We start from the raw sequence: 19,779 nt of genomic DNA, 5'->3' as shown, positions 1-19,779 counted from the left end.
GCAAAACACAATCTTCAGTATTCATATCAAGGAAAAGGCTTTCTGTTAATAGTTTAATTATGTGCTTATAATGTGTTAATTTTGAATTATAAATATATTTATAGTTGTTTATAGATGATGATACTTACCTGAGGAATTGATGGTAATCTTCTGGGTGTTGTTGAGAATTTCCATTCATTGGCTGATTGTTCCATCTCTGGATAATATGGGCTTTTGGGGTTTATTGACTGAAGATTTCTGTTAAATATCTCTTCTGCATTCTGAGTTATTGCAACAGGATTATTAGTCTGATACAATATTTGTCTCATTTCAGTCCTTGAGAGAAATTTTGGATTACTTTTTGTTGTTTGTGAATTATTAATGTGATTAATACATTTGAATACACATAGTGTTATTGACACTACAATAGCCACAGATAGTATTACAGCTGCTGCTACAATGATAATTATCCAAGTCAAATTCAGGTTGTTACCAGACTTTGAGTGGATAGCAGTCAACATTGGAGATGTATCATTACTAACAAACAGTGTTAGTATGATAGCAGTTGTTGCTGATTGAACTGGAGTACCACCGTCTTTCACTATAAACTGCAGCTCATATGTTCCTGCATCATTTTGGTAAACTGTGCGAGAGAAAGATAAGACACCAGTGTGTGAGTTCACTGTAAACAGGTTTTTATCATTGGATCTCAGTATTCCATATGTGAGGAAAGCATTGTTTCCAGTGTCTTTGTCAGATGCTTTCAGAATTGTGATGTCCTTCTTACTGTGTGGATGGTAGTGGACATCTAGATTGTAAGGGTCATTATTAGGAAACGTAAAATAAGGAGCATTATCATTTTTATCTAGAATCTCAATAACAATATTGGCAGTGTTATTCAAAGAAGGCATTCCATTATCTTCGACTAAAACTTGTAAATTATAGATGTCTTTCATTTCTCGATCTATTGGTTGTGATGTAGAAATAAATCCATATTTTGTCAGTTGGAAAGGAATGTTATCATTGTTGTTATCATTGATGATAGAATATGTAAGTTGGCCTCCATCTCCAAGATCAGGGTCTGTAGCATTGATGAAGCCAATAGGGAAGTCAACTTTCTGGTTTTCATAAGTGAGGAATTGGAATGTCTCTTTGGTAAAATGTGGTTCTACATCATTGACATCAGTTACTTTGACAGAGAACTGTTTCTTAATTTTTAATGGAGGTGATCCCATGTCATGACATACAATAGAGACAACATAATGATCTATAGCTTCTCTGTCAAGAGGTTCTTTAACCAATATTTTATATTCTTTAGAACCCATATTAGAAAGTTGGAACATTTTATGATGAATATTACATTTAGTTTGTCCATTAGGTCCACTGTCAGTGTCAATGACCATAACATAAGCAATAAAACTACCAATTTTACTTGCTTCTGAAATAGCAGTAGAAGACTTTGTTAGAGGAGATACAAAATCTATATTTATTGTTGGAACATTATTCTGATTGTTAATTATATTAATAATTAATATTGTTGTAGAACTTAAAGATGGTTTTCCACCATCTCGGGCTTCAATGTATAGTTGGTATTTACTTTCTTTATTACTTAAGAAATTATTATTAAGGAAAATTTCTCCAGATTTGCTCTTCAATTTGAAATGTTTTCTGGCATATTTATTTGTATTTCTATGTAAATAGTAAGTAACATTCCCATTTTGACCAGAATCTAAATCTGTAGCTGATAAAACAAAAACAGGAGAAGATTTGTGATGTGTATCACTGATGGAAATATTATATGATTTCTGAGTAAACATTGGTTGGTTATCATTGGCATCTGTAACTGAGATTTCTATCTTCAAAGAACCTTCTTTTTGTGGAGTGCCACTGTCTTTAGCCACCAATTGTAACATATAAATGTCTTTTAATTCCCTATCTAACATTCCTTCTAGGGTTATTTTAAGTAAATTTATTCCATCAAACCCTTTAAATATGGATAGTGAGAATTTCTTACTTTTATCTTTGAGTTTATATGTAATCTTAGAATTAAGAAGGCCAATGTCTTTATCCACAGCATTTGGTATTGATTTTGTTGATCCTTTCCCATCTGTTTCACCAAATTGTATTTTTACTTGATCATCTTGAAATTCTGGTGAATGGTCATTGATATCTTCTATTAATATTTTTATCTTTAATATTTTTATGAACGTGTCTGCTTTCCTCACTGCAACCTTAAGAATCCTAGAACATTCCCTGTTGTATGTACATAGAGTTTCAGCATCCAGTGTTTGAGTAGTGTATAGTTTTCCTGAGTTGGTGACATTAAATAAGTGAGAACCACTCTCGACTGTCCTTTGTAGTTGCGTAAATGTAATGAGAGTGCGTTGTTGATGTGTGAGAGGGTGTGATAAGTTGGAGTCAATAGCAATGTCTCCTATATAGGTGTGAGGGCTCTCTTCTTCATTGATATAGTATGAAATATCTACAGCTATGACTGCTTTTATCCAAACATGCAAAATGTAAAATTGTAAAATATTATTTCCAATCATTGTTTTATTTCATTGTTCTTGAATCCATATGACTTAAATGAAAGAAGAAAACATTGAACTTAATCATAGAATTTTTGTTGAAATTTACATTTAAGTATTGATGTTACTTAAAAGCTTGTCATATTTCAGTTATCATCATATGTATGAATTTTGATAAATTTTTAACAAGGTAAAATAGGGAATAAATTCAGGTAAAACTTAAAACAAAAGGAGTAACAACTCAACAGATTTTTTTTCACAAGACTTCTTCCTAGCATTCAGATTTCATTCTTAACATTTTGCCAATAGTTTAAATCATAACATAACTCACAAAACTTAATAACTGGCTGCCCAAATTGAATTTCCATGTCTTGTGAATCTATGTTATTTATGTTTTCAATAGAAATAGTATTTTTTAGACTGCTGTATTTTGCAAAAATATTAGACATTCATCAAAGAGAAAACAAGCACTACATAATAGGGTTGTTACATGAGAGAGATTTAATTGACAATGAGATGCCAGTATGGCCACATTGGAGGCTAGAATGATAAAAAACTGAATAAACTCAGCAAAGAAACTTCATTTGTTGCTTATGTTATATGGTGGTGCAATCAACTTTTTTCACTCAGGAAATTGCTGCTGCACAGATTTTCAACAAAACATAAAACGTTGCTAATTTTCAAATTGCCATTGAGGGAGTTCAATTATTGTCTAAGAATTGTACAATTCGATTGTAACTACTGAAATAATGTTACAAGTTGACTTTATTAACTTGTTTCATCCAAATATATTTCACAGGTTGCCTGTGAGAGTGCTTATAGGTAGTCATTTTACATGCTGTGCATAAGCAAATTTCTTTCAAGAATACACCTACTCTGTTTAATATGTTTATTGTCTTGAAATTTAGGACATGCAAGATAGTAGTTATTGCAGCACTCATCACTACTGAGGTTGAAACTAGATTTGCCAAACACCATGCATCCAATTGATATGGGTACAGAAACTTTAGAAGCAATGCAGATTCATATCATTGGCCTGAATATTCATTTATTTCTGAGAAACACTTTCTGTAAAGAATTGCATTATTTTTTCTTCCTTTCTTTCTCACATTATATGCAGCTGATTAACTAATATCATACATCTCAAGCTAAAAAATCATGGTCTTATTCTCTCATCACTTCTATCTTATCCACATCAATACTTTTCCCCACCACTGACACTTGGAAGCAATAACAAAGGATAGGTGTAAGCAAAATACCCTAGGAAGTGCCCCAAATTGACAGAAATTCGCAATCAACAATATTTAGATATTCATACGAATTCAAATGACTCCAAACATCAATAGTGGTCACCCAATGTATTCGTCTGGTGGGTTGTAAGAAATTCAAATGTTTACTGAAACATGAGCTGTGGAAAAACAGGTGTCCTATCTATAAATTAGGTGCAACATTTGAAAACCCCAGAGTTATTTCCCTTGTTATCTCTGTATATTTCCTAACACTTCCATCTATTTGTACTTTATACTGAACTATTTGAGGTGATTTAACTAATACAACTCAGTATTATTGCCATTGATTGCTGAAATTGAAATACCTTTACATAATGTGGTTGTTCTGTTGAACAAATCTTCAATGCACGGTATGTGTGCATCCTATGATGAACTGCAAAGCATATATTGCAGGTTTTGTAAGAGTTTACTTTTTTGGGGGTGGAATATGAAGACAAATTGGGTGGGTGGAAGGACTTATGTTGAACTGGCATACTTTCTTTTTGATTTAAGGAACTGTTTAGGAACTACTGTGGTAGTTACTATATTTCCTTTAAATGCTGGGATATTGAGTACTTGAAATATGATTAGAAGTCTAATGACATTGGTTTTTACATGTAGAGTGAAGATATATAGTCAATACACAGTACAAATGGCAAATTATTGAGAATCCTTGGTTGCTAACATTTGCCTGTGTAATACAAAAATAGACTAAATGCTTTACAGCATATAATTTTGTGTCACTGGACTAAATCAACGTTTTTAAAGGAGAATAAACTAACAGCAATAATATAATTGCAGTGTAGAAGGTGTTTATAAGCCATTTAAAAATGCAAAAAAACTGTTCGATTCACTTCAACATTTAAATTTAATTTGTCAAAATATTTTCATCACTTTGAACTGCGACCTGTTCACTGACAAAATTCCATGCTACAATCTCAGATCAAGTCACTTGCTATGCAAGTACATCTCCGTAATAATATAATTATCTCAGTTTAATCATCTATATAGGTTTTGTTTTTTTTACCTAGAGAAGAATAATTTTTGTGAAAGTAATTGATTCATATTGTATTTTAACAAAATATTTATAGTGATATAGTGATATTTAGATATTTAAGTTTGTATCATTATAGATATGCATAATGATAATTTCTATATCAGTCAAGAATCTCTCCTTGCCAAGTTATAGTGAATAGTAACAGGGAACTGAGACATTAATATCTTTAGAGAAATTGATTACAAATGAAATAACTGCATTAATGAAGAAGAAAGGAAGAAATAATAGATTCTTCTCACAGAAAAATCTGAGACTTAAATGAACATGTACTATTGTATATCTAAATTTTTTACTAGCCACCGAATATAAATTGACTGACATTTCTGTGCTTAATTACCAACATTTGTGGAAATTAATAAAAAAAATTTCAGCTGTCAAATTTACAAAATGATTTTATAAATAACATGGGATAAGTAAACAAACATCAATTTTCTGATCAGTATTTGGGCAATGGCACTGCTGGAAGTACTTTCATTGAAGTGAATATACTGCAGTAACTGGCCTCATTAAATAAATGGCTGCAGTAATTGTTTTTGCTAATGTAATAATTAATAGCAAGTTTCTGTATATAATTCTCATAACAGACATTCTAGATTTCATCAGGTTATTATACCTGACTATCAAATATATACTATGAAAATATTAATTGTGAGTATGAACTATAAAGTAACTTACCTTCATTACTTAATCCTTTGTTTGTGCTTCTTTTAGAAGACATCTGTTCTTGCGTAGTGTTCCAGTATAACTGCTGCTATAGTAGCATCTTGTTAGTGCAGATTCGTGAGTCATAGAAGATGCATACACTGCATTTAATATATTCAAATGTATTTTGGGGTAGTTAAATTTTTTATAAATTTTACAATATGTAAATCTAATTTTATGTAAAGTATGTAATATATTTAAATATATTTTAATTATCATATTATATCTTGAACATGCATTTTTATATTTTTCTATGAAATATGTATAGATTATATATTGCATTTATATACACGCATACACACTGAGTTCTGCAGTATATAAACTGTCAATTTCTAATGACAATTCCACATATATTGAACTACAAAATATCCTGTTAAATTTCATGTTACTGAAAGGTTTCTGTTATTTTGTTGATGTTATTTCATTATTTAGTCAGATTTTTCAAAAATATATCAAACAAAGTAAACACCTTAGGGTAATCTTTTTCTCCTATTTTCTGAGTTCAAATTCAGCTTTCATTTTTTCAAAATCACTAAAATAAGTACATTAAAGTAATAATATACAAGTGCCAGTTGTAGTAAACTATTCTGTTATTTGATTTGATGATTTAATTTTGTTTTACACTTACAGCATAGGTTTAAGGAAAATAATTTCAAAACGGTATGTTTTCAGGATATGGGTTTGAATAAATAAGTTTATATGTGCTAAATAATATATTATAATAATATAATCAAATTAGAAATAACAGTTTAATTCAATTGCAGTTTTGATGTTAAAACTTTAAAAAATACTATTAATATTTTTCATAGCAATGAATTGGCGCTTTGTTTCTTTTGACTTCACAATTACACTGGTGCTAGATATGTATCTTGTTCATGTCCACTTTTTGCTGTGGGAGGTATGTTTGGTTTGTAGTTACTGTATTCTGGAAGATAAAGGGATATATTTTAAATAGAAACTTCTAAAGGCATATTATATTTCTGATAAATAATACAAAAACTGTTTTTAAACTAATTACATGTTGATATTATATTAGTTTCTCTTTCATCTTTATGAAATATTGAGAAGGTTAACTACTTGTTAACTTATTTACTTTCAGTGATTTACATTTATTGTCATTTTATAGTATATCTTTTATGTATTAGAAGAGAAAAGATTTAATTGAAAATTAAGAAATCTGTCTTAAAGATATGTTTTATTATTAATAGTATGTATGTGAATTATGAATAGTATGTATGCAATCTATGATGAAATACAAATCTTATCTTGTAGGTTACTGTAGTTCTTTAAAAGGGTTTTGAAATGATGATTTTTCAGATTATGTGAACAGATTGAGGAGTGAGAAATGCTTAAGTAAATTACCTGATGTCTGATATGTAATATCTCCTTCACTCCATCCACGGTTGCGATCTTTTTGAGATGGCAATGTGTCACTAAGGTTGTTTGATGTCACAATATTCCTGCTGTCACTTTGTTCACATGAATCATCCAAAACTTGCTTATTGTACATCTGTCAATGAAATGCCAAAGATTTACATGAGTATTTGGTAGGTTATGGTTCACACTGTTTTAGTTCAATAACTTATGTTTTATATCTTACCAGAAAAACTAATCTGAATTCTGTTAAATCTAATCAATTTTTTTTATATATTTGAACTAATTAAAATATAGTTGCTTAAGCAGTAGCTCTGTATAATATGGTTCTGCATTTATGAAATACTTCTGAAATAAACTGAGATTTTTTAAGGTACTACTTTCATCTTTAGTGGGTTTTGAACAGAAACAACTGGTGTTTGTTCCAGTAAGTTTATATGGACAAGACTTAAATTGATTTTATATGAGAATTTAAAATTTGGTGTATTTGTATTCATGGTTTTTAGCACATCATAATTGTTCATTAGAAAATTTAAAACCACTTGGAAACTTCTATGAAATTGTTTGATCTATCAGAAATAGTAAGCAAATCTTCCTCAAACCATTGCCTGCCATGTTAGAAGTACAAGTACATATTTGGTTGAGGATAATGTTGTATTAGATACAAAATTTCCTTTTAAAATAAAAGAGATGAACTGTTATAACTGGAAATCAGGTCGTAGGTTTGTTCATTCATGACTGGACCTAAGTTTAACATCAACAAAAGCAGAAAAAGAGAGCTTTGCAGCAAAAAAACAAAAAGCAAAAAAAAAAAAAATGGTATTATTAGACGAGTAGGACAGTAGACAGGGGAATTGACAGATCACTATTTAGTTAAATCATGACAGTGTCAACTTTTAATGTACTGTGCTTCATAAAATCAATGCCAGTAAAGAACTGGGAGGATGTAATCAACATTACCACTACTTACTCATTCTTTTCTGAGAATTAATATACAAATCAAACAGAAATATTTAAGTTAATAAACACAAATGAAGAAAAATAATGTGTAAAAAGTAGATTTATGGCTGGCATACCTGTGGAACTGGTGGAAGTCTCCTGGGTGTTGTTGAGAATTTCCATTCATTGGCTGATTGTTCCATCTCTGGATAATATGGACTTTTGGGGTTTATTGACTGAAGATTTCTGCTAAATATCTCTTCTGCATTCCGAGTTATTGCAACAGGATTGTTAGTCTGATACAATATTTGTCTCATTTCAGTCCTCGATAGAAATTTTGGATTATTTTTTTCCGCAGATGAATTATTGAAATGATTAATACATCTGAAAACACACAGTGTTATGGACACTACAATAGCCACAGATAGTATTACAGCTGCTGCTACAATGATAATTATCCAAGTCATATTCAGGTTGTTATCAGACTGTGAGTGGATAGCAGTCAACATTGGAGATGTATCATTACTAACAAACAGTGTTAGTATGATAGCAGTTGTTACTGATTGAACTGGTGTACCACTGTCTTTCACAATAAATTCCAGTTCATATGTTCCTGCATCATTTTGGTAAACTGTACGTGAGAAAGATAAGACACCAGTGTGTGAGTTCACTGTAAACAGGTTTTTATCATTGGATCTCAGTATTCCATATGTGAGGAAAGCATTGTTTCCAGTGTCTTTGTCAGATGCTTTCAGAATTGTGATGTCCTTCTTACTGTGTGGATGGTAGTGGACATCTAGATTGTAAGGGTCATTATTAGGAAATATAAAATATGGAGCATTATCATTTTTATCTAGAATCTCTAGAAGAATGTTAGCAGTGTTATTCAGAGAAGGCATTCCATTATCTTTCACTAAAACCTGTAAATTATAGATGTCTTTTACTTCTCGATCTATTGGTTGTGATGTAGAAATAAATCCATATTTTGTCAGTTGGAAAGGAATGTTATCATTTTTGTTATCATTGATGATAGAATATGTAAGTTGGCCTCCATCTCCAAGATCTGGGTCTGTAGCATTGATGAAGCCAATAGGGAAGTCAACTTTCTGGTTTTCATAGGTGAGGAATTGGAATGTCTCTTTGGTAAAATGTGGCTCTACATCATTGACATCAGTTACTTTGATAGAAAACTGTTTCTTAGTTTTCAATGGAGGTGATCCCATGTCATGACATACAATAGAAACAACATAATGATCTATAGTTTCTCTGTCAAGAGGTTCTTTAACCAATATTTTATATTCTTTAGAACCCATATTAGAAAGCTGGAACATTTTATGGTGAATATTACATTTAATTTGTCCATTGGGTCCACTATCAGTATCAATTACCATAACATAAGCTATAAAACTCCCAATTTTACTTGCTTCTGAAATAGCAGTAGAAGACTCTGTTAAAGGTGATACAAAATCTATATTTATTGCTGGAGCATTATTTTGATTGCTAATAACATTAATAATCAACATTGTCATGGAGCTTAATGAAGGATTTCCACCATCCCTAGCTTCAATGTATAACTGATATTTACTTTCTGTATTTCTAAAGAAATTATCATTGATGAAGATTTCTCCACTTTTAGAATTTAATTTGAACTTATTTTTGGTATGTTTATTTGTATTTCTATGTAAATAGTAAGTAATATTTCCATTTTGACCAGAGTCTAAATCTGTAGCTGATATATGAAACACAGGGGAAGATATGTGATGTGTATCACTGATGGTAGTATTATATGATTTTTGTTTAAAAAGTGGTTGATTATCATTGACATCAATAACATGTATTTCTATGTTCAGAATTCCTTCTTCTGGTGGAAAACCTCCATCCTTAGCCACCAACTGTAATGTATAAATGTTTTTAAATTCTCTGTCTAATTTTTCCCCAAGTGTTATTTCTAGTATAGTTACCCCGTCAAATCCTTTAAATATAAGTAGCGAAAATTTTTTACTTTTATCTATCAGTTTATATGTGATGTTAGAATTAAGAAGACCAATGTCTTTATCAACGGCATTTGGTATTGACTTTGTTGATCCTTTCCCATCTGTTTCATAAAATTTGACTTTTAATTGGTTTGATGGAAACTCTGGTTGATGATCATTAATATCTTCTATAATTATTTTTATCTTCAATATCTTTATAAATGTTTCTGCTTTCCTTACTGCTACTTTAACTACTTTGAAACATTCTTTCTTATATGTACAAAGTGATTCAGCATCTAATGTCTGCGTAGTGTAAAGTTTTCCCAAGTTGGTGATATTAAATAAGTTAGATCCACTTGCAACTGATCGTTGTAATTGTGTAAAAGTAATGAGAGTGTGTTGCTGATGTGTGAATGAGTGTGTTGTTAAGTTGGAATCAATTGCAATATCTCCTATATAGGTGTGAGGACTGTCTTCTTCATTGACATGGTATGTAATATCTACTGTTACAACAGAGTACATCAATCCACAGATGATGTAAAACTGTAGAATGTTGATTATTATCATCATTGTAATTCATTATTATTCATGTACATATGTGTATTTAAACCTAAAAAAAAAAAAAAAGAAATCCTTGTTGATTATATTAACATATGTAAACATTTAAATTTGATAAATGAAATTTGCAGTTTGGGAAATTGCTTAAAAAAACTTCTGATATTGTCATTGTAAGCAAAAACTGAACAAAGTGGAATAAGATCAGTAAGATACTACCTCTGCTGGCAACAGTGAATCTCTCTCTTGGAGTGAATGATGGGATGTATGATGCATGTATATGAAATGTACATACATACATACACATATGTATGTATGTATGATGTATGTATAAGGAGAAATGCACAATGAGGTATACTTCTAACCCATTTTGCCTCATCATGCATTTCTGAACACCTAATTCCCCCACTACCCAGCCCTCCATCATTTCTCTGTCTATGGCACTATTTGATGGTTGTAATTACATGAGAGAAAAATTCGTACATGTCACTCCTTCCCCATTGTTTGCATCAGTATTTTTTTTATCAGTATTTGTGCAATGGCATTATCAAAGTACTTTCATTGAAGTGACTAGCCTGTAATGTTTTCCACTCACATTTTTATTAAGTAACCATGATTTGCATTATAATTGCACTTCTCTGCCACACTCCATTGAAACACCTCATATATATGCTAGCATTCTCAGCACCCTCATATATATGCTATTATCCCTCACTCACTATAGTCATCCTAATGTTCTCTCAAATCTCTCCCTCTGTTACTCTTACATCTTGCACATCATCCTCCAACCTTCTGGTCTATGATCCTCCAACCTTCTGAAAAATGCACCCAGTCCACACTGTAAAGAGGTTGGCATTAAGAAAAGCTTCCAGCCATAGAAACCTTTCCAAAGCTGACACTGAAGCCTCAGCACAGCCCTGCAGCTGAGTAAATAGTGCTTTAGTTTTTGGAGAGATGGTTCTTAGGAAGATTTGTGGAGAAAGCTTGAGAGGTGAGGCACAGATTGGGTACAGGAGCACAGACATGAACATTTTGCTTTTAGAACCTCATTTTTGCTGAGATGGGTATGTCTTCTCAAGCACAGTGAATCACCAATCATCTTAGACCTTTGTCACTTCATTTATGAGGCTGAACAACCTCAGGTCAATCGTTACTACTTCATTCCAAGTCTTCCTAGGTCTCTCACTTCTGCAGATTCCATCTACATTTAGTGATTGACACTTCTTTATGCAGCCATCCTTATCCATATGCATCACATGACTATGCCAGTGCAGTCTTGTTCACTACATCTGATATCTCTTACAAACTTTGCATTTTGTCATATGTACACATATCCAGAGAAGTGTGCTAGTTTCATTTCTTCTTAGTTTTCACATTTCCTCTGCTTTTATGGCCAACTATGTAGCATTACTGTTCATACACGAGTATCATACAATCTGCTTTCACTCAGAGGAAGAAGCCTTTTGTTGCCAACACCTTTCTTAACATTCTCCTGCTGGTTCTTATTCTAGCAACCATTCATTCAGAGCACCCCCACTCCTAATAAAGTCACCAAGGCAACAGCAGTTGTCTACTTCCTCTAGAGACCCTCCTGGGTACTAAAGAAAATCTATTTCCCTTGTGTTCTTATTGCTTCTGCACATCTTCCACAAAGTCAATTGTCTGGCTTAATCTTCATGTGACTCCATGATTCTGTTACCTCTTAAGTTTCCATAGTCTTCACTGGGTACATCTAAAACTTTTTCTATGTATCAGACAGGGCCATTTTACAAAAGGGACCAGTATTCTATCTGTTTCCCTGCCTACTTGAACTTTGATCTTTGTTAAATTAGCTTTATTAGCTGTAAGACCCTTCCATTCCATGCTTTTCTTCATACAAACACTATGAATTTCTTTTTTAATTCTACTACAAATTCAGCTATAAGAACAAGGTGATCAGAACAGAGGGCAACTGGTTTTAAACTCCTCTGGTGTGACCTAGAGGACTATGATAAATAGGAAGGGACTGAAAGCTGAGCTCTAGTGAACTCCAACCTCCACATTAAATTTGTTGCCGTACTCCTGCTAATTGTTGGTGTACCTGTGTGTATGTGTGTGTGTGTTTGTATCTTGATATAATCAATTAATTAACTACAGAGAAAAATGAATAATAAAAGGTAACATTGGAAGTTATTATATGATGGTCTTGGAAAAACAAATGAAAAAATTGCAGCAACAAAATATATCTGAAATTTTGAATCAGTCCACTGAAAAATTTAGTACTGAATGAATTCATATTATATCATATTATATTATATTATATGATATTATATATATATATATATATATATATATATATATATATATATATATATATATATATATATATGTATATTTGTATATATATGCATACATACATATATATTTAGATATTTAATACACTACTTAAATGGAGTGAAATTAGACATTACCAATAGACAATCAATATTCCTTGCTGAAAGCAATTTATAGAAAAATTATGTTAGATTATATATAAATTATAACAATGTATATCAAAATATATAAGTAAATATTTGACAAATGAATATTTGTATGATTGTAGCTATTAATAAATATGTGCTTTAAAGTATATAGAAATTGCTGCAGAAATAGCTCTAGGAAATGGGTAAATCTTTGTATATATCTCTAGTTTTGAATCTCTGTATATATCATGAGAAACATTATCTGTTATATAATTGTCAAATCTTAGAATTCAAGCATAGATTACCAAAGTATTTAGAATAAAATTACAATATAGAGTGACTTACCAACATTATTCAATCCTTTGTTTGTGCCTCTTTCAGAAGACATCTATTCTTCCGTAGTGTTCCTGTATAACTGCTGCTATAGTAGGGTGACAATGGAAGTATCTTAATGGTGAAGACTGTGAGTCATAGTAGGAGTTAACTACATTTTAAAATATTGTATTTATCCGTATATATTGTGTTTATTAAAATTAATTTATTTTGCAGAATGATTGAATATTTAGTAATGAACTTTATACGTGATTTCAATATTATTCAATCTATTGAGAATATACGCAGCTACCAAATTGCCTCCTATACATTAACACTTATATGCTAACATAATATGCAAACACAGACACTTTAAGACTACATAAAGCATTAATTCGAATCCCAGTGTCAATTTCATAAGATATATTGCAGTATATTGAACTAGAAAATAATTATTTAAATTATGCGTATATTTTAGATTCTCAAAAATCTTATTCATGTTATAATCATTATTTATTCATAATTTTAACTAGCAAATCATTTTTTATTAAAATAATGAATTAATAGGGGTATAGGATAGATGGTGGCATAGAAGTTTTCTAGTTTAAGTGTTTGTTCATTTTCTGATCTACCATTGTGTGAGGCAAAAGAATTTCTCTCTCTTCTAACATCGTTTAAAGTGAGTGCCACTAATATATGAATGAGAATTCACTATATTATGTCCTTTTACTTGGCAAAGGGTATGTACAATATTTGTGAATACTTTGAGTTTTAGATTTTCACATTTGTTTACTCTTTAAAGTACAAATTTAATGAAAGTAATTGAAAAAAATATCTTTTAATTTTAAATTTGGTTTAATTGGTTTTATCCTGTGTCTTTGATTAATTCTGTTCTAAAATTTTATTTTTGTTTTATAGATGTTAAAAAGAAAAAGTAAATAAAAAGTGGGCAAAAAAACTGTTATTTTGAGTTTACTATTTCTTGTATACTGGTTCAAGATATGTGTCTTGTTCATGTTCACTCTTTGGTATTGGTGGTATGTTTGGTGTGTAGTTACCATATTCTGGAAGAAACAAAAATACTTTATGCAATATACATTATCATACAGTATTAAATATACGTTATCTAACATACAGTATTTAAGTAGATGATATATAATTTGAAAAAGACTATTTTTTATGTCTATGAAAAAAAAAAAAAATTGCTTGATTCTAAATTCATCTTACTAGAATTACTTTTTATTTGAACATTTTGTATATAGTATGACACTCTTTTAATTTATTCCTTGTATATTTTATGTAAGCCCTTTCTATTACAATAAAAATGATTTACTGTTATAATTATAACAGAATTGTGCTTGTGAGTTTATAAGAAATTGACATATATTTTTAACAATATTTCACAAGTTACCTGATATCTGATGTGTAATATCCCCTTCACTCCATCCACGGCTGTGATCTCTTTGAGATGGTAATGTATCACTTAGGTTGTTTGATGTCACAATGCTGCTGGTGTCATTTTGCTCACCAGATCCATCTGAAACCTGCTTATTATAGATCTGTCATTGAAATAAAGTTTTATATACTTATTTTAGAGGTTAGGGTGCACACTATTATATTTTTATGAAATGTAGGCATGTTAAAATACTATTTACCATGGGAAACATAGTTCTGAAATAAACTTACATTTACAAACTTTAAAATTCTTTAATATGTGATACTTAATAATAGAAATATTAACATTTCTACATTTCTCTAAAGGAGACTATGGCAGCGGTACTAGATATTAATAGTTATTGCCAAGTTAACATGGCAGTCCAGGAAAACAGGATGAATGCTGCCATTGATTAGCTCCAAGAGGCCATCGCCTCTAGCTAGCTATGTGACACATGAACCTGTGTCCATTATAACCTTCGAACAGTTGTTAAGAGAGGAACAAACATTAATATAGTCAATTCAAACATCAAAAGATCCTCTTTGTGGAGAAAATTTGAAAAATTTGAATTACATCACAACATGCAATTGAAAGAGGGTCAAGAAGAATATCCACAATTCATTCTCAATGTTTGAAAAGATCTCATTCCCAAAAACGAAAAAGAAGAAATTCAGATTCCTTAAAATTTGGTAAGCAATTAAAAAAAATTGCAAGAATACACCACAGAAATATACACATCATTTGAACATCTGACGAACCTCTTCTCAAAGAACTGCATATTAGTCATGAAGAATGACATCTTAAGAGACATAAAGGAAGAATGTATTAAATTATTTCCAGGAGAGCTGAAAGAGTACAAATCTTTTGGCAGTCTATACGGAGAACCTATGTCACACATTGGAATTCCATTGGAATTTTTAAATTCCCTGGAATTTTCTGGTATCCCACATCAGAGACTGAAATTGAAAGTTGGCTCACCAATTATATTGCAAAGGAATCACTTCAAAGCCACATTTTCGACTTGATTTTTTTTCTCAAAGGGAAAATAACTATGCTTTCTATTTCTTCCCTTAATTTGTAGTTGTACTGAGAAAATTTTGGACTATATTTCCTCCCTGTAATGTTGGACGGCTTCTATAGTTATAACATGGAGTTTTAAATAAATTCAGAGAAGGAAAATACACTCTGTTTGTTTTTCTGCCCTTTGATTAAGATGATAAAGATTACTACTTAAAAAAAAAATAGTATTTTTTTCCTTTTCTGCCGCACATCGACATTTTCAACTTAGAGTGGTAGTGACCCAACGCGTGATGGGTACATCTAGTAAGAAATAAAATTCTGAAAACTATGAAGTTCTTGCTCAAATGTCACTGAGGTCAATTCTCCTTTTCATCATTTTGAGGTTCATGAAATAAGTACCAGTTGAGTACTGAGGTTGATGTAGCTGAATTCATCTTCTGTTGAAAATTACTAACCTTGTGCCAAAATGAGAAAGAACTATTAAATCATAAGGTAATGATATTAAAGCAAAGATCTGAAACAACTAAATAAATAACAACGAATAAGCCAAAAAAAAAAAAAAACATATTTACAAAAGTTATTGTTTAGGTACCTGTGGTGTAGGTGGTAATCTCCTGGGTGTTGTTGAGAATTTCCATTCGCCAACTGTTTCTTCCATTTCAGGGTAGTAAGGACTTTTCTGATTTATTGACTGAAGATTTCTGTTAAATATGTCGTCTGCATTTCTTGTTATTGCAACAGGATTATTAGTCTGATACAATATTTGTCTCATTTCAGTTCTTGACAGAAATTTTGGATTATTTTTTGTTGTTTGTGAATTATTAAAATGATTAATACATCTGAAAACACATAGTGTTATTGACACTACAATAGCCACAGATAATATTACAGCTGCTGCTACAATGATAATTATCCAAGTCATATTCAGGTTGTTACCAGACTTTGAGTGGACAGCAGTCAACATTGGAGATGTATCATTACTAACAAACAGTGTTAGTATGATAGCAGTTGTTGCTGATTGAACTGGAGTACCACCATCTTTCACTATAAACTCCAGTTCATATGTTCCTGCATCATTTTGGTAAACTGTGCGAGAGAAAGATAAGACACCAGTGTGTGAGTTCACTGTAAACAGGTTTTTATCATTGGATCTCAGTATTCCATATGTGAGGAAAGCATTATTTCCAGAATCTTTGTCAGATGCTTTCAGAATTGTGATGTCCTTCTTACTGTGTGGATGGTAGTGGACATCTAGATTGTAAGGGTCATTATTAGGAAATATAAAATATGGAGCATTATCATTTTTATCTAAAATTTCTATAAGAATGTTGGCAGTGTTATTCAAAGAAGGCATCCCATTATCTTTGACTAAAACATGTAAATTATAGATGTCTTTTACTTCTCGATCTATTGGTTGTGATGTAGAAATAAATCCATATTTTGTCAGTTGGAAAGGAATGTTATCATTGTTGTTATCATTGATGATAGAATATGTAAGTTGGCCTCCATCTCCAAGATCAGGGTCTGTAGCATTGATGAAGCCAATAGGGAAGTCAACTTTCTGGTTTTCATAGGTGAGGAATTGGAATGTCTCTTTGGTAAAATGTGGTTCTACATCATTGACATCAGTTACTTTGACAGCAAACTGTTTCTTAGTTTTTAATGGAGGTGATCCCATGTCATGACATACAATAGAAACAACATAATGATCTATAGTTTCTCTGTCAAGAGGTTCTTTCACCAATATTTTATATTCTTTAGAACCCATATTAGAAAGCTGGAACATTTTATGATGAATATTACATTTAATTTGTCCATTGGGTCCACTATCAGTATCAATTACCATAACATAAGCTATAAAACTTCCAATTTTACTTGCTTCTGAAATAGCAGTAGAAGTCTCTGTTAAAGGTGATACAAAATCTATATTTATTGATGGAACATTATTTTGATTGCTAATAACATTAATAATCAACATTGTCATGGAGCTTAATGAAGGATTTCCACCATCCCTAGCTTCAACATATAATTGATATTTACTTCCTTTATTTCTGAAGAAATTATCATTGGCGAAAATTTCTCCTGTTTTATGATTTAATTTAAAATGTTTTTTAACATATTCTTTTGTATTTCTATGTAAAAAGTAATTAATATTTCCATTTTGACCAGAATCTAAATCTGTTGCTGATAAAACAAAGACAGGAGAAGACATATGATGTGTATCACTGATGGTGGTATTATATAATTTTTGTGTAAATGTAGGTCTGTTATCATTGACATCAATAACTGATATTTCAATGTCCAGAATACCTTCTTTTGGTGGAGAACCTGCATCTCTAGCAATTAACTGTAACATATATGTGTCTTGTAATTCTCTATCTAATTTTTCTTCAAGTGTTATTTCTAGTACATTTATTCCATCAGATTCTTTAAATATGGAAAGTGAGAATTTTTTGGTGTTATCTTTGAGTTTATATGTAATATCAGAATTTGGAAGACTAATATCTTTATCCACAGCATTTGGTATTGATTTTGTTGATCCTTTCCCATCTGTTTCATCAAATTTGATTTTTAGCTTGTTTGATGGGAACTCTGGTTGATGATCATTAATATCTTCTATAATTATTTTAATGTTTAATATCTTTAGAAATGTTTCTTCTTTCCTTACTGCTACTTTAACAGTTCTAGAGCATTCTTTCTTGTAAATACAAAGTTTTTCAGCATCCAGTGTTTGAGTAGTGTATAGTTTTCCTAAGTTGGTGACATTAAATAAATGAGAACCACTCTCAACTGTCCTTTGTAGTTGTGTAAATGTAATGAGAGTGAGCTGTTGATGTGTAAGAGGATTTGATAGGTTAGAGTCAGCTGCAATATCTCCAATGTATGTGCGTGGACTGTCTTCTTCATTGACATGGTAAATGTAGTCTATGGACATGACAGAATACATTAGTCCATAGATAAGGTAAAACTGCAAAGTGTTGCTTGTCATCTCATTATTGTAGTTCATTATTATTCATGAATATATCTCTAAATCTAAAAAGAAAATAAAACAAGCTGATTGAATCAAACAGTCATATACAGAAATTTTAATATAGAGAAAATATATATGTCAAAATCAAGTGTGTGAAATTTATCATGTAATATAATCAATAATATTCTGAAATATTAGTAACATTATGAAATAATGAAGTAATATCTTGATAGTACAAGTTTCATATATGCCTGTGACCAGCTGTTCGAGTGAAGTCAAATTCATACTTGGTAAAACATAGAAGTGTATTCCATAATTATTAAAAAAATTAAAATCCATAATAGATAAAATTAGATCTTCACTCATATGAAGTGATTAGACCAAGAATGCATTGCCTCTATATCCAAAATTAGACGTGACAAGAGATCTTAACACATAAACTGTGCTATTTGCTTTTATGACATAAAGTTTTCTCAGTATGAACTTATTCCTAAGATTGCAATTAATGAATTACATATTGTAAATAATGTAAAAATAACACATTATTTTTTCAAACAATATCATTACATCTGTTTTTTATACTTAGCTGTTAAATGGAATTTGATGTTAGGTCACTTGTGAGTGCATCTTGTAATATCTAACTCAGTCCAACCTGTTGCATAATTAGGTTGTTGGCTACAAGGCTGGTAATTCTGCCAAACTTGCATGGTGTGAAGGGTGATTTTGGATAAGTTGCAGGAAGCAAAACAAAACTTATCAAAGAGCTGGTGAACTTAGATAAGTCATTAGCCATCCAATAAGACATACATATGCAAGTTATATATGTGTATGTTAGTGAAATGTTCATATTTCATTCAAATGAAGCATGGAAGAAAAAGGTAACCTTCATTGCCCCAGCATCAAAGTTGGCAGCAGCAGCCCAATGGGGCAACTGGTGTAGGTGGAGAAATACCATCATACAAGATTAAAAGCTATGGTGCAAGGTAAATATTGTTTTGTTTTCATATTCAAAGTGAAATAATCTATGCAGTCATTTGGTCTCTCAAATGTGCCAACCTCTTAGTAATATACTTAATCTAACATTCGAAATGCTAAATTTCAAGGCAGAGGAAATTGTATGAAGAAGAAACCTGAAACAACTTGAATTGATTCCAACATAACGCTCAGTTTTCGTTTTTTTCTCTAAGAATGTTACCTGTACCTGTATTCAGATTAAAACTATGCA

The 19,779-nt window shown here is 31.0% G+C and overlaps 2 protein-coding genes across 5 annotated transcripts in view; both read right to left on the bottom strand.

Moving 5' to 3' along the window:
• Positions 1–13,864, bottom strand: part of LOC128249404 (protocadherin Fat 4-like) — a 35,022-nt gene extending 21,158 nt beyond the window's left edge. The window contains exons 1-4 of the mRNA XM_089363305.1: positions 13,162–13,864; positions 7,985–10,430; positions 6,897–7,044; positions 129–2,476 (exon numbers count right to left, since the gene is read on the bottom strand). Of these exons, the coding sequence (XP_089219431.1) occupies positions 129–2,476; positions 6,897–7,044; positions 7,985–10,390 (4,902 nt within the window). The 5' untranslated portion in view covers positions 10,391–10,430; positions 13,162–13,864. The remainder of the gene's footprint in view (positions 1–128; positions 2,477–6,896; positions 7,045–7,984; positions 10,431–13,161) is intronic.
• A 163-nt stretch (positions 13,865–14,027) lies between these two features.
• LOC149132584 (protocadherin beta-15-like) overlaps positions 14,028–19,779 on the bottom strand; it is a 23,445-nt gene continuing 17,693 nt past the window's right edge. For 2 of the 4 annotated variants that reach the window (XM_089362173.1, XM_089362174.1), the window contains exons 2-4: positions 16,176–18,616; positions 14,540–14,687; positions 14,028–14,192 (exon numbers count right to left, since the gene is read on the bottom strand). In XM_089362173.1, coding sequence (XP_089218299.1) covers positions 14,104–14,192; positions 14,540–14,687; positions 16,176–18,590 — 2,652 coding nt within the window. In that variant the 5' untranslated portion in view covers positions 18,591–18,616 and the 3' untranslated portion in view covers positions 14,028–14,103. Of the gene's footprint in view, positions 14,193–14,539; positions 14,688–16,175; positions 18,617–19,779 lie in introns of those variants that run through there. The other 2 variants (XR_016244190.1, XR_016244191.1) reach the window with 2 other exon arrangements.

This window comes from Octopus bimaculoides, chromosome 14, assembly GCF_046866305.1.
Source record: "Octopus bimaculoides isolate indiv1 chromosome 14, ASM4686630v1, whole genome shotgun sequence".
In the NCBI taxonomy this organism is placed as follows: Eukaryota; Metazoa; Mollusca; class Cephalopoda; order Octopoda; family Octopodidae; genus Octopus; species Octopus bimaculoides.
The sequence above is the reverse complement of the archived record's forward strand: the minus strand, read 5'-3'. Positions and strand labels throughout refer to the sequence as shown.